A 25,470-nucleotide genomic window follows, 5' to 3' on the forward strand; every position below is an offset into this window, starting at 1 on the left:
ATTTGAATATAACTATGGATTATTTGGAACCAAAACAACATTTGTTGTTGAAGTAGAAGTCCTGGGAGTGCATTCTGACGAAGTACAGCAAAGGTAATCCAATTTTTCTAATAGTAATTCTGAGTTTAGTGAGCCCCAAATTTGGTGGGTGTCAAAATAGCTCGCTGTGATGGCCGAGCTATGCACTCAGATTATTGCAAAATGTGCTTTCGCTGAAAAGCTATTTTAAAATCTGACACTGCAATTGCATAAAGGAGTTCTGTATCTATAATTCTTAAAATAATTGTTATGTTTTTTGTGAACGTTTATCATGAGTAATTTAGTAAATTCACCGGAAGTTGCTAGGGTATGGGTATGCTAGTTCTGAACATCACATGCTAATGTAAAAAGCTGGTTTTTGATATAAATATGAACTTGATTGAACAAAACATGCATGTATTGTATAACAATGTCCTAGGAGTATCATCTGATGAAGATCATCAAAGGTTAGTGCTGCATTTAGCTGTGGTTTGGGTTTATGTGACATATATGCTTGCTTGGAAAATGGCTGTGTGATTATTTGTGTCTATGTACTCTCCTAACATAATCTAATGTTTTGCTTTTGCTGTAAAGCCTTTTTGAAATCGGACAATGTAGTTAGATTTACCGAGAGTCTTATCTTTAAAATGGTGTAAAATAGTTGATTGTTTGAGAAAATTGAACTGTGGTATTTTAGTTGGTTTTGTATTTCGCGCCGTGCGATGCCATTGGCTGTTGGCTAGGGGTTCCGGAGGCGGAACGGGGTTCCGCTAGCGGAACGTCTGTCCTCAACAGGTTAAATAAAGGTGAAATAAAAATAAATAAATAAACGTGGACATCAACTTTGCCACTTCAGAATGCTTTGTGGCACAGTCGATGTCACGCAGGGCTACGGGCCAGAAGGATGAGGGTTCACAGACCACCACAGACAAGCTCACTCTCCCTGCCTGTTTCATTACACTACAAACAGAGCTGTCTGCAGACAATGATCAGCTAGGAGAAATCAGATTTTCAACATTTTGATGCCATATTTATAATTATATAAAATATATGCAACACATTTTCCACCAACAGGTTTCTGTGCCAACGCACCACATAACCAATAAGCAAAGCATACCGACTTCGGCCACTTCAATAACATGGTTTGGGTTTTCAACACCACAATAAAAGACTATGATTGATTGATTTTATTTGTCAGTAAAAAAAAAACATATGCACAAATATTGTTTTAAGTGCCCGGGATTGCACAATAAAGTACGTCATTTATTTCCATTGTGATTTTTAATAAATACATATACAATTACATATATACAGACACATTACAGAGATACAGACACATTACAGAGATACAGACACATTACAGAGATAGAGATGAAAAAATGCTCAACCTCGAGATGAGTATGAGGGTGGAATTTAAGTACAATTCTTACAAGCTCGTTTGGCTGGAAGCTTATTCTTTAGATATTTGGGGCTGCTGGTGAACAATGATGTGCAGGCATAATCAAAGTGACACTGGACTAGCGCACTTGACAGAGTCTTTAGGGTGTCTAAGCTAGGTTTCCATCTAATTGGCAACAGATTTTCATGTGAATACAGTGCCTTGCAAAAGTATTCATCCCCTTGGCGTTTTTCCTATTTTCTTGCATTACAACCTGCAGCTTAAATGGATTTTATTTTGGATTTCATGTAATGGACATACACAAAATAGTCCAAATTAGTGAAGTGAAATGAAAAAAATATCTCAAAAAAATTTTAAACGGAAAAGTGGTGTGTGCAAATGTATTCACCCCCTTTACTATGAAGCCCCTAAATGAGATATGGTGCAATCAATTACCTTCAGAAGTCACATAATTAGTTAAATAAAGTACACCTGTGTGCAATCTAAGTGTCATATGATCTCAGCATATATACACACATCAGTTCTGAAAAAGCCGAGAGTCTGCAACACCACTAAGCAAGAGGCACCACCAAGCAAGCAGCACCATGAAGACTAAGGAGCTCTCCAAACAGGTCATGGACAAAGTTGTGGAGAAGTACAGATCAGGGTTGGGTTATAAAAAAATATCTGAAACTTTGAACATCCCACGGAGCACCATTAACCTCTCTTGGGTAGGGGCAGTATTTTGAATTTTGGATGAATGAGGTGCCCAATGTAAACTGTCTGGTACTCAGGCCCAGAAGCTATGATATACATATGCATGGTTGTATTGGATAGAAAACACTCTAAAGTTTCCAAAACTGTTAAAATAATGTCTGAGTATAACAGAACTGATACGGCAGGCAGAAACCTGAGGAAAATCCATCCAGGAAGTGGGATATTTTTGATGTGGGTACTTTTCTATTGAATGCCTATACAGTATCTAAATGGTTAGGACGCAGATAGAAGTTCCTATGGCTTCCACTAGATGTCAACAGTCTTTAGACATTGTTTCAGGCTTGTATTCTGAAAAATGAGGAAGAATGAGGCCATTTTCTATGTGGACTGTAGAATGAACCAGAGCTAGTTTGCGCACGTGACCGATTGCGCACCGTTCGTTGTTTTTCCTTTCTATTGAAGACACTATTGTGAGGTTGAAACATTATTGATTATTTAGACAATAGACAACCTGAGGATTAATTACAAACATCGTTTGACATGTTTAAATGAACTTTAAAGGTACTATTAGGATGTATTCGTCTGCATGTCATGACCTCCTTTGAGCCAGTGGATTACTGAACAAAACGCGCCAACAAAACAGAGTTTTTGGGACATAAAGAGGGACTTTATCGAGCAAAACGAACATTTATTGTGTAACAGGGACTCTTGTGAGTGCAACCATATGAAGATCATCAAAGGTAAGTGATACATTTTATTGCTTTTTCTGACTTTTGTAATTCCTTTACTTGGTTGTAAAATGTTTGTATGCTTTTGTAAGCGGGGCGCTGTCCTCAGATAATCGCATTGTATGCTTTCGCCGTAAAGCCTTTTTGAAATCTGACACAGCGGCTGGATTAACAAGAAGTTAATCTTTAAGCCGATGTATAACACTTCTATTTTTATGAATGTTTAATTTGACTATTTCTGTATTTTTAATTTGGCGCTCTGCAATTTCACCAGATGTTGGCTAGCATCCCACTTGCCCATAACTTAAATCTATCATACATTTTTTTTTAAGAATATGGCACCACAACAAACCTGGCAACAGAGAGCCGCCAACCGAACCAGGCAAGGAGGGCATTAATCAGAGTCAACAAAGAGACCAAAGATAACCCAGAAGGAGCTGCAAAGCGGAGATTGGAGTATCTGTTCATAGGACCACTTTAAGCTGTACACTCCACAGAGCTTGGCTTTACGGAAGAGTGGCCAGAAAAAAAACATTGCTTAAAAAATAAAATAAGCAAACATGTTTGGTGTTCACCAAAAGGCATCTGGGAGAGTCCCCAAAAATATTGAAGAAGGTACTCTGGTCAGATGAGACTAAAATTGAGTTTTTTGGCCATTAAGGAAAATGCTGTCTGGCGCAAACCCAACACCTCTCATCACCCGAGAAGAACATCCCCACAGTGAACCATGGTGGTGGCAGCATCATGCTGTGGGGATGTTTTTCATCAGCAGGGACTGGGAAACTGGTCAGAATTGAAGGAATTATGGATGACGCTAAATATAGGGAAATTCTTGAGGGAAACCCGTTTCAGTCTTCCAGAGATTTTAGACTGGGACGGAGGTTCACCTTCCAGCAGGAAAATGACCCTAAGCATACTGCTAAAGCAACACTCGAGCGGTTTAAGGGGAAACATTTAAATGTCTTGGAATGGCCTAGTCAAAGCTCAGACCTCAATCCAATTGAGAATCTGTGGTATGACTTAAAGATTGCTGTACACCAGCGGAACCCATCCAACTTGAAGGAGCTGGAGTAGTTTTGCCTTGAAGAATGGGCAAAAATCCCAGTGGCTAGATGTGCCAAGCTTATACAGACATACCCCAAGAGACTTGCAGCTGTAATTGCTGCAAAAGGTGACTCTACCAAAGTATTGACTTAGGGGGGTGAATAGTTATGCATGCTCAAGTTTCTGTTTTTTTCTCTTATTACTTGTTTGTTTCACCCCAAAAAATATTTTGCATCTTCAAAGTGGTAGGCATGTTGTAAATCAAATGATACAAACTCCCAAAAAATCCATTTTAATTCCAGGTTGAAGGCAACAAAATAGGAAAAATGCCAAAGGGGTGAATACTTTCACAAGCCACTGTATTCTAAAATCTTCATAAAAACAACATGCCTTTTCATAGTTTCCTTTAGGAAAATTTTGCGGCGGAAAACATGACAGGGAAGATTTAAATTTCTGGACATTTGAGAAATGTAATGGACATAAGTGAAGGCTGCTGAGTGGAGGACGGCTCATAATAAAGGCTGGAACGGAGCGAATGGAATGGTATCAGCCAGCGCCATCAGTAAATGAGGGATGTTGGCCAAATAAGCAACATTTACGTGTCCTTAAAAAGAGCCTATAACAAATTCTAAATTATAATTCCTAGTGTTTCATATGCAAGACTTTACAGCCTATTTTTGTTTTTGGGGGGGGTTAGGCTACTTTCCTAAAACAACAATTGTCCACCCTACGGTTCAGCTGTCAGAGACATGAGCACTAAAAGGTTTAGGGTTCCACTGTATATCTCACTGGTCACCATAACAACACCCACCCGTAGCACGCGCTCCAGCAGGTATATTTCACTGGTCATCCCCAAAGCCAACACCCCTTTGGCCACCTTTCCTTCCAGTTCTCTGCTGCCAATGACTGGAAATAATTGCAAAAATTGCTGAAGCTGGAGACTTATACTTCCCTCACTAACTTTAAACATCAGCTATCCGTGCAGCTAACCAATGGCTGCAGCTGTACATAGCCCATCTGTAAATAGCCCATCCAATCTTCCTACCACATCCCTATATTGTTTTTATTTACTTTTCTGCTCTTTTGCACAACAGTATTTCTACTTGCACATCTTCATCTGCACATCTATCACTCCAGTGTTAATTTGCTAAATTGGAATTACTTGCTACTATGGCCTATTTATTGCCTTACCTCCTCACGCCATTTGCACACACTGTATATAGACTTTCTTTTTTTTCTATTGTGTTATTGACAGTACGCTTGTTTATTCCATGTGTAACTCTGTGTTGTTGTTTGTGTTGCACTGCTTTGCGTAAGTGAGAACTTGTTCTCAACTAGCCTACCTTTTTAAATAAAGGTGAAATAAAAAAAATGTAAAAGTATGATATTCATATTTTAATTTCTACATATATATAGAGTACCAGTCAAAAGTTTGGACACACCTACTCGTTCAAGGGTTTTTCTTTATTTTTTTACTATTTTCTACATTGTAAAATAATAGTGAAGACATCAAAACTATGAAATAACACAAGAAACCAAAAAAGTGTTATACAAATAAAAATATATTTTACATTTGAGATTCTTCAAAGTAGCAAACCTTTGCCTTGATGACAGCTTTGCACACTCTTGTAACTCTTTAGCATTCAAACGCTCCAGTTACATCTAAACCCAAACCGTTCAAGACTGGTTTATGTATGAAGGGGTGTAAAAAAGGGAAGCATGCTGAGTCCAGTCCAGAACTTCAATCTAACTCTGGGGAGAGACAACATTCTATCCCAGCTCAGCGTCAACATTAGTTACACAGGATCTCCTTCTCCTCCTTCTCATCCCCCTCCTCCCTTCCATCTCAGGCTAGCCTACACACGCGATCCTCACGCTAGCCCCAGCTAAGACTGATAAAGGCTAACACAACCTCCCTGTCTCCAACACTTCCCACTTCTCCTCCAATCCCCCTTTCCACTTCTGCTGCCGCCTGACTAAACTTTCGCTTCGCATTACTTCTGCCATTCTAACTTCTCCACTTCTGAGCACTATCAATTATGCACTAGAATAACAGTGTGTCCTGGGCCGGGCTGGGTGGTGGGACATAAAGGCCGATTATGGGCGTGAATAATTCAGCCTGATTCCGTGCCATGTCTCTCGTACCACTGATACAGGCAGGGAAACTCTGCTCTGCTGTTAATGTACCACAAAGGGAGGTAATATGTACCACGTAGGAAGGCAATCTGTACCACGGACAGAGGTCATCTGTACCACGGACAGAGGTCGTCTGTACCACGGACAGAGGTCATCTGAACCACGGACAGAGGTCATCTGAACCACAAAAAGAGGCAATCTGAACCACGGAGAGAGGCAATATGTACCACGGAGGGAGGCAATATGTACCACGGAGGGAGGTCATCTGAACCACAGAGGGAGGTCATCTGAACCACAGAGGGAGGTCATCTGAACCACAGAGGGAGGTCATCTGAACCACAGAGGGAGGTCATCTGAACCACAGAGGGAGGTCATCTAAACCACAGAGGGAGATCATCTGAACCACGGAGGGAGGTCATCTGAACCACGGAGGGAGGTCATCTGAACCACGGAGGGAGGTCATCTGAACCACGGACGGAGGTCATCTGAACCACGGACGGGGAACACCTGAAAAACGGACTGAGGTCACCTGAACCACGGACGGAGGTCACCTGAACCACGGACGGAGGTCATCTGAACCACGGACGGAGGTCGCCTGAACCACGGACGGAGGTCGCCTGAACCACGGACGGAGGTCGCCTGAACCACGGACAGAGGTCACCTGAACCACAGACAGAGGTCGCCTGAACCACGGACAGAGGTCACCTGAACCACAGACAGAGGTCACCTGAACCACGGACAGAGGTAAAATGTACCACGGACAGAGGTAATATGTACCACGGACAGAGGTAATATGTACCACGGACAGAGGTAATCTGAACAGGCCCTAATGTAAGAACGCTTCTCCCGTCACAGAAAGTGGGGGAGATGAAGGGATGGAGGGATGAGGGGAAAGGGGAAAGGGATACCTAGTCAGTTGCACAACTGACTGCGTTCAACTGAAATGTGTCTTCCGCATTTAACCCAACCCCTCTGAATCAGAGAGGTACAGGGGGCTGCCTTAATCGAATACTGCATTATTAAAGATCAGATTACTCCCCTGCTCCTCTGCTTATTATCAGATTGGGTTGGAGGATATGTCGAAGGATTGAGCAACTGACACCTGTCAAAGAGAGGTGAAATCACAGACAGACACATTTGACCTCTGAATTTGATGCAGTAAAACAGCATGTGAGATGCCTCTTGTTTGGTGATGCCAAGTATATTGTCTATTCATTACTTGGTCATCATGTTATTGTTATCTGGGAAACTTAGGACTTTTGAAAACAAAAAAGATGTCAGCAGAAATTATTCATATAAAATTAGCTTGAGCAAATCACCTAAAATGGAGTTAGTTTTGAATATGGCACATCTCACTATACAGTTAGTAATAAGCTAAGGGGAGGAACTACCACTCATTCAAAGACATCCGAACAGTAAAGTTCATCCGAAAAAAAAACATTTTCAAACAGGAACAGTCAATACGTCAACTTGACAAATATAATGATTGAACATACTATGTATCATAAAGTTAGTGAAGGTAAAACCACATGACAAACAGAGGACCTGAGACTGCCAAGCTGTAAAGGGGTTGTGTAACTTGTGGCAGTGGAGTCAGACGCAGAAGAGCAGAACTAGATAAGTTAAATTTCAAAACCAACGGCATAAAGAAATAACCAACATGGGTACAAAACCCGACGCGCACCAGATAAACATGTGCACAACCACTTACAACAAACAATTCCACACAAAGACATGGGGGGAACAGAGGGTTAAATACACAACACTTAATGAGGGAAATGAGAACCAGGTGTGTAGGAAAACAAGACAAAACAAATGGAAAATGAAAATTGGATCGACAATGGCTAGAAGACCGGTGACGCCGACCGCCGCCCGAACAAGGAGAGGAACCGACTTCGGTGGAAGTCGTGACAGTACCCCCCCCCTTGACGCGCGGTTCCAGCAGCGCGCCGACACTGGCCTCGAGGACGACCCTGCGGGCGAGGTGCAGGGCGATCCGGATGAAGACGGTGGAACCCCCGCAACATTGAAGGGTCCAACACGTCCTCCACCAGATCCCAGCATCTCTCCTCCGGACCGTACCACTCCTAGTCCAGGAGGTACTGAAGGCCCCTTGCCCGACGCCTCGAATCAGAGGGGCAGAGGAACCTCCTGCACCTCAGACTCCTGGAGCGGGCCAGCCACCACTGGCCTGAGGAGACACACATGGAACGAGGGGTTAATATGGTAATCAGGGGGAAGCTATAACCTGTAACTCACCTGGTTCAGTCTCCTCAGGACTTTAAATGGCCCCACAAACCGCGGACCCAGCTTCAGGCAGGGCAGGCGGATGGGCAGGTTTCGGGTCGAGAGCCAGACCCGGTCCCCCGGTGCAAACACCGGGGCCTCACGTGGTGACAGTCGGCGCTGGCTTTCTGGCACAGCACGGCCCGCTGAAGGTGAACATGACCGGCGTCCCATGTCTCCTCCGCGCGCCGGAACCAGTCATCCACCGCAGGAGCCTCAGTTTGACTCTGATGCCAAGGAGCCAGATACCCCAGTACGCACTGGAAGGGGGAGAGGTTAGTGGAGGAGTGGCGGCGCGAGTTCTGGGCCATCTCTGCCCAGGGCACAAACGCCGCCCACTCCCCTGGACGGTCCTGGCAATAAGACCTCAGAAACCTACCCACATCCTGGTTAACTCTCTCCACCTGCCCGTTACTCTCGGGGTGAAAACCCCCAGACGTTCCATTAACGCTCTCCTTCTTCTTCACAAAAAATAAACTCGAGGAGGCGGGTGAAGTGGAGGACTGAATGTACCCCTGATGCAGTCGTGACAGCCGCCTTGATCTCTGTAGCTCAGTTGATAGAGCAAGATGTTTACTATGTCAGGATAGTAGGTTAGATTCCCCTGACCACCCATCCTTAAAATGTATGCGCTCAGGACTGAAAATCACTTTGGATAAAAGTGTCTGCTAAATGGCATATATTATACAGTATATTATATATATATCATATACACTCACCCAACGAGATGAGTAGGCCTAACGAACAGCAAAACCACTAGCCTATGTCAATCTACTATCCCCATAGTACAAAATTTGACCTATTCTATTCTGTGTGAGAAATAAATATTCCAAACATGGTCTGGAACAGTTGTGGGATGCGATAGATCCCAAATTAATACAACCACTAGCATGAAAAAACCTTTTTACGCAATGTGACTAACACAACAGATTAGAACGTTTAGTTTAAAATGTTGATAAACTATTAGGCTATTTCTTCACATTATAAGCGCAGCAATGTGCACACGGCAGTAGGCTATACGCGCGACTGTTCCATTAGTGGGAAACGCCATTATCAAAAGTTACCGCAAATGCGATTATGCATGTAATTCTTTTATTATAAAAATGTGCATTTTTATGGTGAAAATGATCTTCCTTAAACTTAAAACTCACGCGTTGCTTATATATGCCAGTTAGGCTCTATACCCTTTATAAAGCGGATTAATGTGCTTCATTTTAAGAAGTTATTTGTCCACTTTAGTTGTGATACAAACCTTATCAAAACATATAGGCCTATGGGCTAGGATACATGAGGCACTGTTTCTTGCCTTATGCTGGCATCACTACCAAGTGATAATATATCATTCACAAGTGATAGGCTAATATTGTCACCCATCAGACTATTCTTGATTTAATCTTGTCTTTACATATACTAAATAATATGTGTGTTAAATTGGTTTTGATTTAGAATGGACCATTATCATGCACCTGTATGGAAACAGGGGCAACAGGGGCAGGAGAAAATACATGTAATCTATACACTTAAATAGCGAAAGGAGGACGCTTTTCCCTGTGGTTTATTTTCATGCCAGGCAGGTAGGCTATACTCCTGTTGGAAATATAAGCAATGTGCTTAATATTAACAAAGTTGAGAAATAAATATAGTAGGCCTAGCCTATAGAAAGCTGATGGTATCCGCCTCTTTTTAATAGAGCTTAGAGAAGCCTAATTACCGTGACTAAACGGTCACGTGGAATTTGACTGCCTTCAAGACTCATGACTGCCGGTGTGGCCGTAATAGGTCACCGCAACAGCCCTTGGTGCGAAAAACAAAAAACAGTCCTGTGGACAAAAACGGGGCTGTTTTTTTGATGAGAGGTCGAAGGAGAATGGCAAGAATCGTGCAAGCTAACAGGCGGGCCACCAAGGCAAATAACGGCGCGGTACAACAGTGGTGTGCAGAACGGCATCTCAGAACACATAACTCATCAGTCCTTGTCACAGATGGACTATTGCAGCAGATGACCACACCGGGTTGCATTCCAATCAGCTAAAAACAAGAAGAAGCGGCTCCATTGGGCACGCGATCACCAACACTGGACAACTGAGGAGTGGAAGAACATTGCCTGGTCCGACAAATCCTGGTTCCTGTTGCGTCATGCTGACGGCAGAGTCAGGATTGGCGTAAACAGCATGAGTCCCTGGCCTCATCCTTCCTGGTGTCAACGGTACATGCTGGAGGCAGTGGTGTGGGGAATATTTTCCTGACACACGTTAGGCCCTTTGATAGCAATTGAGCAACGTTTCCCATGCCCTCAAAAATTCAAGCTGTTCTGGAGGCAAAGGGTGTTCCGACCTGGTACTAGATGGGTGTACCTAATAAACTGTATATTATAGCATATAGTTGTATACCAGTAATATGAATGTATTGTTGTGTTCAAAAATATATATTACACTACAATAAATTAAACACATTTCATAATAAAAATGAAAAGGATATTTAAAAAAAAGTGTAAATAACAAATAGTAATTTTCATTTTACCTAAATCTCTCAATAAATAAGTACAAAAATTAATTAGAAAACATTTAATTTCATTTAGGTAAAATAATAAAATAAGACATTGAAATACAATTCCAGTCAAAAAAACACTCAATGCAAAAACATAACTTCTCAAATGCATTCCTATCCATTAAACTAAGTTCTCATTGATCAGTATTTCAACACATTGATCCTATTATATGAATAACAACAGGAACACAGCAGCATAAATTAAGACCCTAGCACTAGTGAGGCAAACAACGCTGTTCCAACATTGTTAATTCCTGGGAAAATGAAAAACCTGCAAATTCCCCCATCTAATCCTGGCTGGAATGTCTCCGGTCGTGTTCTAGGAATGACATGGAGTTCTGACGCTAAGGAGTACAGAGCACAGCAGGTGAGACGGAACTCTGGAACTATGGTAACTCTGAAACACTGGATGGAGTGTTCTGTGTGTTCCGTGTTCTATGGAACTTGAGTCGGCCCACTGTATATTCCAACAAGACCTTTTCAAAACCAAAAGCCAACCACACAGAGAGAAAAACACTACTCCTAACGTTATGTCTGAAACAAGAATGTGTGCCTATTCATTGCCACTAGAAAATGTTTAGAGCAGTACAGCTGCAGACATTTAAATCAAATAAAGAATGAATGCCCTTGTTTTGTTATCCAATTGCATTCTTTCATGTGTCTCATGGCTATTTCTGCTCTGTGACTGACCCACCTCCATCTGGTGAAATATTGGCATAATCACAGATTCATTTGAGATTATTTTATATTCTCAGGAAGACTACCCTCCGCACAGTTCCTTTAATCACACATCTGTTATTTCAGGCCATTTTATATACAGTTGAAAATTCTAAAATCTCTCGTCGTGTATGGCTGTATAGTTTGGCTCAAAAATGGCTGCCAGCATTACCCCTTTGTATATGTCTGCTCGAAAGGCTGGCGCAACATTTGTATTTCTCCTCACTGAACCTCCATATTTTTTTGCTCACGTGGCTCTGTCGCACTCACTCACTTGCACACACACACACACACACACACACACACACACACACACAGAGAGAGATACAGTGGCGTATTAGCCAGTCGTCAGTCAGCAAGGCCAGCCACAACACTGGGCCTTACCCTAACACAGTGCATGCTGGGTCACCCCAGCAGGAACCCCCAAAACCCAAGACTTATTACTGACACATCTACTAGTAATCTCTGGGAGAGAGAGAGTCAGAGAGACAGAGAGACAAAGATAGAGACACAGGGAGACAGAGAGACAGAGACAGAGAGAGAAATTGACAGAGAAAGAGAGAGGGAGGGGGGAAAGAGAGATAGAGAGGAGAAACCGGGGAAAGAAAAAGCCATGTTTCTCAAACACCTCACAAACAACCAGATCAAGTCTCAACATCAATGATCTATTCTCCCAAACATCATGCCACCACCACACCACAGCACACCGCCATTTGCCCCCAAAAATATTTAGGAAAAAAAATACTTTATTGCATTTTACATTTCTGACTGGAGTTTTGTACCAAAGAAAGAGCATTAAAAACGGAAGTTTGTGGTGATCCTTAAAGAAACATACAGGAGGCTGTAGCACCAGATCCCGTACATCACCTCTGTTTATCAAGGGGGCTTAGGGCACTTTGGGGTCTCCCCTTAAGTCTGTCTTATCTCATTAGCCTTTCAAACTGATTCATATGAATGCCTGGGGTTTCTAAGAAAGGAGGGAAGGAGGGAGTAGAGGAAGAATAGAAAGATGGGGGGATTTGAGAGGAAGAGGTTTTGTGTCTCAGGACAAAGAGCTGATGGCTTTTTAATGCTCTCAGTGACTCCGTGTTCATACCCTGGGTAGCAGCAGCAGCTATGGGACAGGCTGGGTTAGGCTGCATTGATTTCAAAAGCCTGGGTATAGGGGCTTCACTCCATACTCACTCTGAAGAGATTTGGGGTGTAAAAAATGTACATAGAAAATAAAGCTCCACAACTTGAGCTCCACAAAAAAATATGAACTCTACTTCTTAAAAAAAGCAAAGTCGTTGTTGAATGTGTGTGTGGTATGTTCTGCGTGTGTGTGCATACGCTCATGTTCCGTTGTGATGTCATATTTGGTTATCTGGGATAATGTTTTGCATTATCCAGCCAACCAAACCCGGGCCATGAGCAGCTGAGAGGAGAGGGTGAGGATGGAATCCAACACACATTCCATGAATCAATTGCTTCCCCTGTATGGTAAACACACACACACACACACACAGGAGAAAGCAGTGAGGTAGAAATTTGGTTTAAAAAAAACAGAGGTTCAGAGCAGGGGACAGGTAAGGATAAAAATACACACACACACTTCGTCTCAACCCTCAAAACCTTATCAAACCGAGGGGTGAGGGAGACACAGCTAAGATAATCAGATTCCTTCCTATAGTATCCATTTTTAAACAGGATTTGAGGATTTGACAGGATTTCTCCATACTGAAGATTAAACAATGGTTGAAGAAAAGAATGAAAGAAATAGTATTTTTTAGGGTATTATGTGGAATTCATTCCACACTCTCACACACACACACACACACAAGCATGCACACACACACACAAACACACACACCGTGTGGGAGTGTTATCAGCTAAAGGTAGACAAAGCACAGGTCCTGAACCGGAGAAGGGTTCATCCTTTCTTAATACATTTATTTTTTGTATTTATTTTTTTTCTCCCCAATTTCATAATATCTAATTGCTATATGGATGGTCAGAGGACCAACCATCCAACCATCTTCCAGCCAGTCACACAGCCAAGCACTTCTGTAACCTTTTGACAAGGACAGAGAGATGGAGGAAGGGGGGAGGCAAAAATACAGCAATTAGTGAAGAGGCAGAAAGGACGGGAAATGGAGGTGTGAAACAAGTGATGAGGGGGACAAATAGAAGGGTGTGAGGGGTATACAGCAGCCTGATCACTAAAATAAGACTTCAATTTCGGATATTTCAAAAGGTTGAGAACATAGATATATATGCCTTCATCTGCAAAATGTTTTGATAAAATAAACGATTGCCGGGCACGAACTCGTGATGCTCAGAGCCGGAGCGCGTTGCTTAGACCACTAGCATACTTGATGATACATGATGGTAAAAGCACGTTGTTTTGTAATATTTTGTTTTAAGCCTTCCCCAAACCATATCCCTAACCTTAACCACTCGAAATGAATGCCTAAACTGTTAACCTTTGAGTTGTTTCTGTTTTAACCTGTAACCACACCGAATTAACCCTGTAACCACGCAGAATGAATGAGTAAAAAAATAGACGTTAATCCATAATACGTTACATTTCGAAGGGAAACTATGAGATCTTGTTGTATATAGAGCCACCTAAACACTCTCCTCGGCCTCGGTTATAACACTCTGCCTTCCCCCATCTCCTCCTCTCATCTCTTCCTCTCCTCCGTGAACGTGCTACAACTTCAGCTGTGGCCCCTGGCTCCTGCCTCATCAACCCTTCCATCTGCTCCATCTCCCTTCTCTCCCTCCTTTTCTCCCTCCGTTTTAAGGGCATGCCTACTTTCAGCCGAGAGAGAGAGGGCAGAGAGAGGAGAACAATGACTGCCTTTCAGCCTGTCAGAACCCGGCCAGAGAGACAGACTCGATCACTGCTGCGCGCGTGCATGTGTGTAGGTTGTACTCGGAGGGAGTTTGGAAGCGGCTTAACTGTTTTGTGGTGCCTCTCTCCAGTTCAAGCAGCGGGGGCTGAGCGAGGTGAAAGCGTTGTTTATGTGTTTGTGTTTAGGGACATGGAATTGAGAGGGGAAATATGAAGGGGTGTTCATATTCAAAACAACGTCTGGTCCATCGACTGATATGCCAACACTCGCATTATCTACGCTAGACTGAAGCAGACACACAGACCAACATGCTGCTTCCAAAACCCACATGCTGAGACTGGGCTTTCAGTGGCTCTGGCTGACTGTATACAGGTGTGGAGGTGGATATACTCTGTGACAAAGATAAAAACCGTATATTCTCTTAACACCTTGTGGAGCAACGACGTATTCAGCATTTTTATTTAGGCACTTGGAACTACAGTACAATAAGATGTGCTAGCGTTTCCTTCTTGAATGTAATATTGTTCCCACCTAGAAGCAGTACTCAGTAATGCATGGGCTCTACTCATGGAGATGGACGTTTGGGAGTAAACCCAGCAGACTATTACAGTCAGACTGAGGAGAAGGGAAACCATGGCCAAGGCTGCTGGCTGTTCTAACGGTGGTGACTTTTCATTCTTTAAAACATGTGTCTCTCTCTCTCTTGTCATTTACGAAGGCCTACACTGTCAATTAGGTATTTCTTTGGGAGATGTGATGTCTTCTAGGATGCATTCTCCACACTGCTCCCCAACCCAGCTAGAACAACATCCACTCACTCCCCCGCACCGCCAAGCCAGCCAGCCCCCAAGTTAAATAAGGAAAATGTCTGTGAATGTCCGAAGTCAGTGTACCATGAAAGGAATTATCTGTGGAAAACCGAGGGTCTCAAATGGTTGGTCTCGGCCCGTCACATTTTCCAATTGCACAGAAAAGGGTGATGACAAAAAGAAAATCAATCATTCAATCATGCCCTTCTGGTCTTTTCATGCAAATGTTGTTATTGCGTCAAAATGAAATTGAACTTTGAGTGTAAATGAGTATAACAGCGGAACACAGAAAACAAATCAAGCAAGACTAAATGAGCTTGTTGACATCAAATAAATGAATAAAGAATTGTACTACACTTGATCAAAAGCGAGAAACAAATTTAATCACAAAGAAAGGTGTTTTTCTTGACGTCAATTTAAAAAATAAAATATGTTTATACACCTGACCTCAGCATAAATTCAATATATCCAAAATAGACACAGAACATAAATGACACGTGGCATAAAGAACTGGTGCCATGGGTGGCAATGTTGAGTTGCTGCAAGTTCCAGTCAACCCGTCCTCAGCCGAAACTGAAACAATGCATTGAGCCATACAATCACCCTACACTCAACAGGAAGAAGAGGAGCAGTGTGGACAGGGAGGAAAGGATTGGAGGGGTGAAGGGCAGGAGTGTCCATGTCTGAGAACTTCCTCACAGATTGGGGTTTGGAGTATGGGGGGAGAGCGAGCCGCACAATAGCGCCCACATCTGGTCTGGGAAGGTAGATCCCTCCATGCCACGACCAGCTGCTTCCAGACCTCCCCCTCAAAAAATGTGTGTGGATGGGGGGGCAGAGGTTGGGGGCGTGTACTCTGCTGGTGGTGGGGGGGATGAACTCTGCTAGGGAGGGCAGAGGGGGTTGGGGGGAGACCAAGGGTAGGGGCAAGGACTGGGGGCCAGGGCCTCTACAGCTCCAGACAAAGGCATAATGCCCATAGACATATAACGCATAGAATAGACATATTCTTAAAATTGTAATTCAGAGCTCTATTGAAACAAGGACAAAAGACAGCATGCGTTAATGATAAACTGCATCTAACATCTACCCCTGAGAACTGGTCCAGATTCATTTGTGGTCTTTAGAGCTATAGGTAATGGTTAGAGCTGGGATAGGGTGATCTGGTGCAGAATCAATTTTGAAAGAGTACACCAAAGACCTTTAAAATGATCCCCTCTCTCCTATACCTCAGAGAACCCTGAAACACAGAAACTATACTCAGACCTGGGGGAAATAAAGACAAAACTCAGGGAAACCGGACAGGGAAAAGTTATTTTTATCAATGTTGTGATAGAATTTGATAAAAGTATCGTAGATGATCGGACACATGTCTTTGTTGCGTAAGCTGGTTAATACTTTATTGTTTCTAAGTAAAGCTATAGCGTTGCTGTGAAAGCTGGGGATTAGTGGGCAGCTGAATGGAGATGGGCCGGCCAATAGTGGAGTTTCAGCACTGCACATGACATCGGAGTGATTAAGATCAAAACAAAGTAGAAAGCTGGATATTGAAATGAGTTAGGGCCACAGTACAGTACAGCCATCTATAGCCTACCAGTGCAACAACAACACAAGCCTCCAAAGGGTAGAACTTTTGTTAAATAATTTGGGGAAATATTTCCTGCTCTCTTAGATGTATATCATTTTTTAACTGGGACAGTAATGTATCAGCATTAACTTCCACATAAAAATCCACCAATACAAAATTAACAAAAACAAATCAAATTTGCAAATAAAAAATCTAAAAGTGGAGCTTTTTCAGCATGTTTCCACAATGATATACAAGATAATCTAATCTAAAGACATCCACAGACCCCGGTGAAGCTGAGTGTTCTGCCCGCTGCTCGGCGTCTCTAACAGGGTCAAAACCGAGAGGCCTTCCCCTCTGTTCAAGACCAGCGCTCACTGAACAACTGCTGATCCACCCACACTTATTTTACTGAGCTATGTTCTCCTCTCTCTAACATTATAACAGCCCACCATGGACACACTTCAGAGGTAGAACATGAAGCTGTTGTTATGACCGCATAATAAAGTTAAGTCAAAAATACTCAAGAGGTTACTTGTTCAAACACTTTGTTCAGTTTTCTCAAAAGGCTCTCTTTAATTTGGAAAGATATTAGGGTGGCTTGTATGACTACGGATTTCAAATAGTAGGCACTATAGAAATAAATTAACTTCAGGAAAAGTTTTAAAACCCTCATTAATGTATTGGGTCAATATATTTGTCAAATTAAAATGAACTGTGTTAACAGGCTTTGTCCAAAAGCAGTAAATGCTATTTAGCCTGATAAAAGTCATTCACATTCATATCACAAAGGATCCTCTTCTCAGATCATGTTTTTCATGAATCCTTCAGGCAACTGTTTGATTTAATAATATGTCACACATTGTACGTTGTATCTCTACTGCTCTCTCCCTCCAACGCCCTCTCTTTCCCTTCTCTCTCACTTCCTCTTTCCATTTCTGTTGAGTCTACCCTGCTGTTGCGGATGCTGCAGGGATGAAATAACGACAGAGCAAGAGGTCATTAACGAGAAATAATCGGCCTTCAGTCAGAGAGAGAGCGAGAGACAGGGGGAGAGTGAAAACCAACTGATGGAAAATAAGTCTGAGGGTATAGAAAAAGAACAACAGGGCAGAGGACAGTGAATGTGTGTACAGCATTGGGGTCAAATTAATTTAAAACTCAACTAAAATCCACTATTACATTGGACATGGAACTTTATCTAAAATCTTTATTGTAAGTAAATATGCTATTAAATAAGACAAGGAATTGTAATCTAAAAATATAAGTAATGTAAATAAACAAGGACGTATTGGGTTTTGAACCCTGGACTAGTCTCCTGGATACGGCTAAGGTAAAGACCACGGGGTGTGGAGACCGGCTTTCCCTCTACAGTCTGAATATGTACTGTGTCTGTGTTAGTGCACAGTCAGCACACACACAGCGACAGACAGTTTGTTACATCCCGTGGCTCAGTGATAGGTAATGAGAAGTCCAACCGGGAGAGACGTAATTACGAGAGGTTTGCGAGAGTGTGGAGGAGAGGGACCAAGCCCCTGGTGACCTCCTGGTCCATTCTTCACATAGCACAGAGACATGCACAGAGCGGCCTGAGAGCTATGAGTGAGGCCAGCAGATCGGGTTTGGGGTCAATACCATTTTAGTTCAGTCCATTCAGTCCAAATGTACTTTTGTAAATCTCTCTCTCACACACACACCTCAAAGTTCTCTGGCAGACTCAGGCTAGCTTTGTGCTGTATTATTTCTCTCTCTCTCTGTGTGTGTGTGTGTGTGTGTGTGTGTGTGTGTGTGTGTGTGTGTGTGTGTGCCTGCGGGTCTCTGTGAGTGTGTGCGTGCATGACCTCTCTAGCTAGCACTAGTTGGGTCCATGGAGGGACTCCTGAAATATCTAATTGTATTCATTCATTTTCTGTTCACCAGTGTGGGAGAGAGAGACAGAGTGGCCTACAGCTACGGGGGAGAGTGGAGAGTTGAAGGAAGAGCTCTCACCAGCAGGACAGCAGGAACCTCCTTAGAGAAAACAAAGTGACTAAATTCTCAAGGTACTGAGATAAAGAAAGATAGAAAGAAAGAAAAAGAGTGAATAATAGGTAGAATCCTGAGTGAAAAAAACTTTCCATCAAGGACATTAGAAATAATCACAGGGACTGAGAGAGAGAGAAAGAAAAAAAAGAGAAAAGAGCGAGAAAAAAGAGAAGAGAGTATATAGACATAATATGACATTTGAGTGTAATGTTTACTGTTCATTATTTATTATTTGTTATCTATTTCACTTGCTTTGGCAATGCTAACATATGTTTCCCATTCCAATAAAGCCCTTAAATTGAAATTGAATTGAGCGAGAGAGAGAGAGAGAGAGAGAGAGAGAGAGAGAGAGAGAGAGAGAGAGAGAGAGAGAGAGATTCACCAGAGTAATTAAGCAGTTTCAAGGTTCCCGGTCTCCTGCCCAAGGTGTGAAGTATCTAACCGCTTTCTTCACTTTAAGTCAACAGAGCTTGTAGGAGAGCCTCCAGTATGCTACCATACACCACTGAACTGTACATTCAGTCACGTGAAGAAGAAACACCTCCACTAGCAGATAACAAAGGACTGTGATTTCTCCACACTTCCCTTTGGGGACGAATATTTGAATGTTTTCTGTTTGTGAATCAGGTTGACCGTCAGCCTACTGGTGATTGGGATCTTCATAGAGCTTTGATGGAGAGGTAAATACACTTCATATACACCCTACTCCATACAACACAGCCGGCTCATACAGATAAAGAGAATACGTATTTATTTACTGAGTCATCTGTAACAAAATGTTTGCTCTCATGTCCTCTCTTTCCGGTCGTTCTAGTTTTCTGACTCTGCCCTACATGGTTTGCTAATGTAACTTGTTAGCTAAGTGGTTAGCTTGCAAGATAAAGCTTCTTGGTTACAGCAGAAACAATCAATCCCTCCTGGATCAAGATCCCTGCATCCTAAAAAAAAAATTGGGGAAAGGAATAGCGGCTTTTGTGTGCACTGCCGGTAATACCCTGCCGGTAATACCCTGCCGGTAATACCCTGCCGGTAATACCCTGCCGGTAATACCCTGCCGGTAATACCCTGCCGGTAATACCCTGCCGGTAATACCCTGCCGGTAATACCCTGCCGGTAATACCCTGCCGGTAATACCCTGCCGGTAATACCCTGCCGGTAATACCCTGCCGGTAATACCCTGGTATGGTACAGGAACCGTATGAAGGTATGAACCTCTGGATACCACCCAACACTAGCTGAGAGTCAAACAAACTTTATTAGTGTAAGTAGAAGAAGATGACTAACATTATTAAAGCCTGTTTCCTGTCCTCAGGCTAGTCAGGAGTTCAGAAACAAGACGAGGGAAACAACCTATTACTCGATTTCACAAGTTCAACACTATTGGAGCTAGCTCACGTCTCCACAGTTCTGTTTCGCTTTCCTTCAATTTCAACTCTCAACTCGAGATTTACAGTACGTTTACTCAAACGTTTTAATTTCTGGAGCTTCATTTTTTCTTCCACTGGAAGTAAGCAAACTGTCAGCACATCTGGAGTAAATCAAGCGGTCCACAGAGCCGCCAGTCAAAGTCTTTATGAAAAATGTGCACCCTAATGAAACTGTGTCTATCAGCGTAACACATCAGATTGAGCTCAGATTTGTGTTACTTCTGTTGAACAAAGCGGCACACAAATAAACAACTGGCTTAAGCTGGAGTGTAGAGCTGGACCACAACGGTCATGATGGAGTGTATCAGCACTAGGGGTACCTAGTCTAAGGCTAGAACGGCCCCAGCTCAACTAGGTCCCTACGCTTGTACCCTGACCACTAATTGCTTTCAGCATTAATCTTTTTTCAGAAACTTCAAAATGAATATAAATAGTTAAAAAATAATGCCTATGTAGCTATGATAAAATACTTATTATGTTTTTGGAGAATAAGCTTAGGTGATCCATTCAGCAAATGCTAAATACTTTTGGCAGTTGAGTGAGTGAACAACAACTTCATTGGAAAAATTCAGACTAGGGTTAATATATAGTCATACGGAAAGTCAAATACTGTTTTGAAATTAGAATAACACATGAAATAAGCTAAATATGACAAGTAAATACACTTTTGACTATGTGAAGTATGATTGGCTGCTGTTAAGTTTTCCAGAAAATGTGATATGACATGTACAGTATGACCCTCTGTATTTGGAAAATGTCAAACGCTACACTTTGTATGCTATGGCCTCAAGGAAATGTAAGTCAACATCCACTTACCTTATTCTCACTATGTAAAACTAATACATGGGTGCTTCATTGTAGCCTACAACTCAATATATTTTCAAGAATATGATTAAGAATAGACACACCACGTCTTAATCCTATACTAGATAACTATGTGAAACTTGCCCAAATGCAGTCTGTTTTCTCTCTCAACCAACTTCAATGCTGTTTTAAATTCTTCAATATAAAAATCAAAATTCCACATAAAAAATATTTATTTTGCACAATGCTTGATGATATCAACTACTTTGTGGAAAAGTTTTAGAATATAATGTATCATAACGTAGGCTACATGTCCAACATCCTTACTCAATATTCCAGAAAATAAAATTAATTAAATAATGTGATATCTAATAAATCAATTAAGTGTGTTTAGTTGTGGCAAAATGTGGGCATTGGTTTGTTTACGAATTTGTCCTACAATGTAAACTATCAATGTTCCACGGTTGCCAAACTATTCTGGTCATGGGCTAATAAGTGTGTGTGTACGTTCTACATTTCATATATTGATTATCAACTTGTTATAATGTTTGTGGTTTTAGACTGTATGACAATACCTACATTGTATGCTATGCTCGCACGAAGTAGATTACTTTAGCGCAGCAAGAAATGCTGCTTTCACAACCAGTCAACCTCCAATTGAATTACAGTATGTTCATATTAATTAAATATCAATGATTTAACCATTTAAACCTATGAATCATAATAATTGCGTAATTATGTAATTCAAAGTCGGTGAGAAGATTTTTGGGAAACATTACAGAGGAGCTTTTTCACTGGAATAAAACATGTTTTCCGAATAAGAACAACAAGTGGATTGGATAAATCCCCTGTGAACAGCGCATATCATGATCAAATTAAAAGACAAGAGATTAAACGACTAAATTAAGTGCAACCTATCAGCATAGCGAGGCTTTATTCCTGGTTAAGTAGGTCTATTATTGATTTCTTATAAGCTTCTCAATTGGAAGAGCGACCCACAAATGTGCCCATGGCCTACAACTAGTGACAAAACATACGCCGTACAGACTTGAGCGCTTCCCGCTCACATGCAACATTTAAATTGTAATTGTAGCTGTTCTCGGATATAGGAAATATGGGTTAATCATGGTGCCATTTTATCCGTGAAATGACAGCACTTGCTGAGTTGAATTACGCTCATTCAAAAGATGAGAGATGTAGGCTACAGATACGTTGAAGGCCTACGCCATCCAAGCAATGCAATGGTCCACGCATTATTCTACATGTTCCAACCGTAGGCTTTAATACAAATCCATTCGAATTAACCCACAAATAATGTTCCATGATTTAACCCGGGGCATATTCAGAAGGCAGGCACTAGCGCCCAATCGATTCACAAACACGGAATGCAGACACTGGAACACGCAAGAGACCTTGCGCTTTTCGGGTGACACATCTCATAGGCGTACTATGACAATATTCTAGATTTGATCAACTTGACTTGATTACGGTTGACTGAAAACAATTCAGTGTAGACTGTATCCAAAATAGGTTAGCCTATATTCAACCTGTGCGCACAGGTTGTGTTCTGTTGTACCAATAGCCTACCCACATGTCTGGGATATAGCCTATAACTCATCAGAGAGAACTGTTCAATAAGCATTACTCTATACCTTAAATAAAAGACATCGTGCCATTTGTCTATAAACATTTGATCGTTCGAAACGTATTGATCCCCACGAACCGCCCCGGCCAGTGTGGAGATCACAGAGACAACATCGACTCCCTTCGGCCCCATTGGCCGCTCTGAGTGGCACCTACCTGGGGTTGGTTCGGTTCCAGAAGACGGCATACCGGTCGGCCACCACCTTGGAGCTGGGCTCCTGGCTGAATACACACATCCATAGCACCAGAAAGACAAATAGCACCATCTCCACTTTCAACATCACAACAGCAAAGTTCGGCACGTATTCCTCTTCGATGCGGGGTGACTGCACGATCTGTCAGTTCTAGGTACACTTCAGCTGGAGAGATGCCTTCTTTCGTTTACATTTGTGTGCCTTTTCTTTCCTCTGTCGCAGTTTATGGATGACAAAAATAGGCAAGACAATTCAATACAACAGAAAACCGCTGTCTCCTACACCCCTACGTGCGAAAGGCTTTGATAGCGCAACCTGCGATATAGATGACGACTTGCTGGTCACTTGGTTAAAATTAATTGATGACGGTAGCAGGTGAAGTTATCAAATGCTAGTGTCAATGTGTGTAGTGCATCTCGCTCAGGTTCAGTGTCCGGGTCCAGTTTTATGTGTTCATGGGACGTCAGCTTTGACCGCTCCAGGATACGTAAAAATCACTCCTTGGGTAGACACTTTTTTCACACAAATGTACAAAAAGGGATATCAATACATGCAGTCATATGTATAAAACGTTGATTAGAATGACCCTCTAATACAGCAGTCTCTGTAAGGTCATGGCATTCGCTGAGCTGGATCCGTGTCAGGACTGTTCGCAGGGAATCAACAGCGCAGAGGTTAGGTCCAAGTCCAATAATGACAAACGAACAGAAGCAATGTCGCGCTTTAGCTCGAGTCCGTCAGATGTCAACGTTTTCAGAGATGGAACTTTGGAAAGCCATATAGGCAACCCCCGGCTGCAATGAAGTCGTTTATACGTAACGCTGTCTCACTGCTCTGTTCGCAGACTGGCCGAAAAAGGCTGCTATCCTTTCTCAGCGCTGTCTTGAAAGTGTCACCAGTAGGTGGGGAGGAGTCCGTCCTCGAGCCTCTCTCATGCGCTGCTGCTGCTGGGTGACAGTAGAGCAGCTTGTTTCCCCGGAACCCAAATGGCAGCATTCCACAGCATTCTCTTCATATATAACCATTGGAGAGAAAAAATAAAACACGCTTGATTCACGTGCTTCTTTCACATGATGTTTAGATTCAACCGGACGAGACGAGAGGGAAGGTGAGAGCAAAGACAGTTCGTTGCTGACTGCCAGAGAGTGGGTTCGGTTACAGCCGACCGGAGACTGGTCCCATTGGTTTGAATTTTGAATGGGCGTCACACTAACAAAACAAGATCCCTCCCATCCCAACCGAACTAATTCAATTACTATGTGGCAGCTGAATGCATCGTTTGCACGGAGAGAAGGAGTCCGGGACAGGGACCGAGAGATACACTGTCAGATCACACTGATAAACGCACTGAGCAGGCTATTTAATTACCGAGCAAACGGACAGAGACCAAGGATCGAGTTACAATCTGGACCGTGTGTGTGTGTGTGTGTGTGTGTGTGTGTGTGTGTGTGTGCGTGCGTGCGTGCGCTTTCTCAGAATATAATTAGAATGAACAAAATACATATTGTTTGCCACGTTTGCAGCCCTGCGCATATATGATTTTGAAGATAATAGATTTTTAAGCATACTTTTTTCATTATGACATGACCCTCAGCAGCGGATGGACATCCAACTTGTTGCGGTCAATGCAGCGCCCAGACGCCCCGTAGTGGAGACCAGGCAAACCAGCCTACAACAGGCGCAAAGAAGTCATACTGGACCCAAGAGGCTATGAAAACATCTTATGGCAAATACCCTCGAGAGATTTATTTTAGAGGGAGAATAGAACACAATTAGACACTATTAAATGTTAGAAAGTGACCACAATCATACCTAGTGAACTGTGCATATGGGGAAATTCAGACCCGAGATATGCGCGCGTATATGGAACATATTCTTCAATTTATGCATGTGCCAGACAACTATTCTTTAGGGGTGGAGATCAGAGAAATGGCGGTGTGGCTGAAGTGTGTATACAGATATACGGTATTCTGACCTTGACTTAATTCCCTCGTAATCGATTAATAAGGCTGAGCAACCTGTCAGTTCCAAGTGGAACAACATCTAATACATTTTTTCCTGATATAAATATCACCATTCTCCATGCACTGTTATTTACAGATTTATAAAAGCTATTGATAAGAGTTATAGGTAAATTAGTAATCCGTTTGGATAAGGGGATTGTTTTAGATCTATTTACCTTATGATCGCTGGAGACAAACATCGAAAGCATGGTACTATAAGGTTCTAACTGCAAAAATACGAACTCTTTCTGAAATCATTGACTTTAAAGTTGCGAATCCTCATTGGTTTGAAAGGTGTCCGCATGTTTTATATTGTATTCTTTTGAACTTAACATGAATTTGGGTATTTAGAGCACTATATAGGTAGAAAACATTGAACAGACTGATCAGCAGGGGTTGGGTTAAATGGGAAGACCCATTGCGGATGAATGCATTCAGTTGTACAGCTGACTAGGTATCTCCTTTCCCTTCCCTATGTCAATAACTACATTTTTACATAAATGAGGAAATAACTTCACAGTTCCAAGCTCTCAACATTTGAAACTATTACGTCATTTAGCAGACGCTCTTATCCAGAGCAACTTAT

The 25,470-nt window shown here is 42.3% G+C and overlaps 1 protein-coding gene across 2 annotated transcripts in view; it reads right to left on the reverse strand.

Moving 5' to 3' along the window:
* Positions 1–24,013, reverse strand: part of LOC115200448 (ephrin-A5b) — a 214,481-nt gene extending 190,468 nt beyond the window's left edge. For both annotated transcript variants that reach the window (XM_029763537.1, XM_029763536.1), the window contains exon 1: positions 22,844–24,013. In XM_029763537.1, the coding sequence (XP_029619397.1) occupies positions 22,844–22,968 (125 nt within the window). In that variant the 5' untranslated portion in view covers positions 22,969–24,013. The remainder of the gene's footprint in view (positions 1–22,843) is intronic.
* Positions 24,014–25,470: the final 1,457 nt, after the last annotated feature.

Source organism: Salmo trutta, chromosome 9, assembly GCF_901001165.1.
Source record: "Salmo trutta chromosome 9, fSalTru1.1, whole genome shotgun sequence".
In the NCBI taxonomy this organism is placed as follows: Eukaryota; Metazoa; Chordata; class Actinopteri; order Salmoniformes; family Salmonidae; genus Salmo; species Salmo trutta.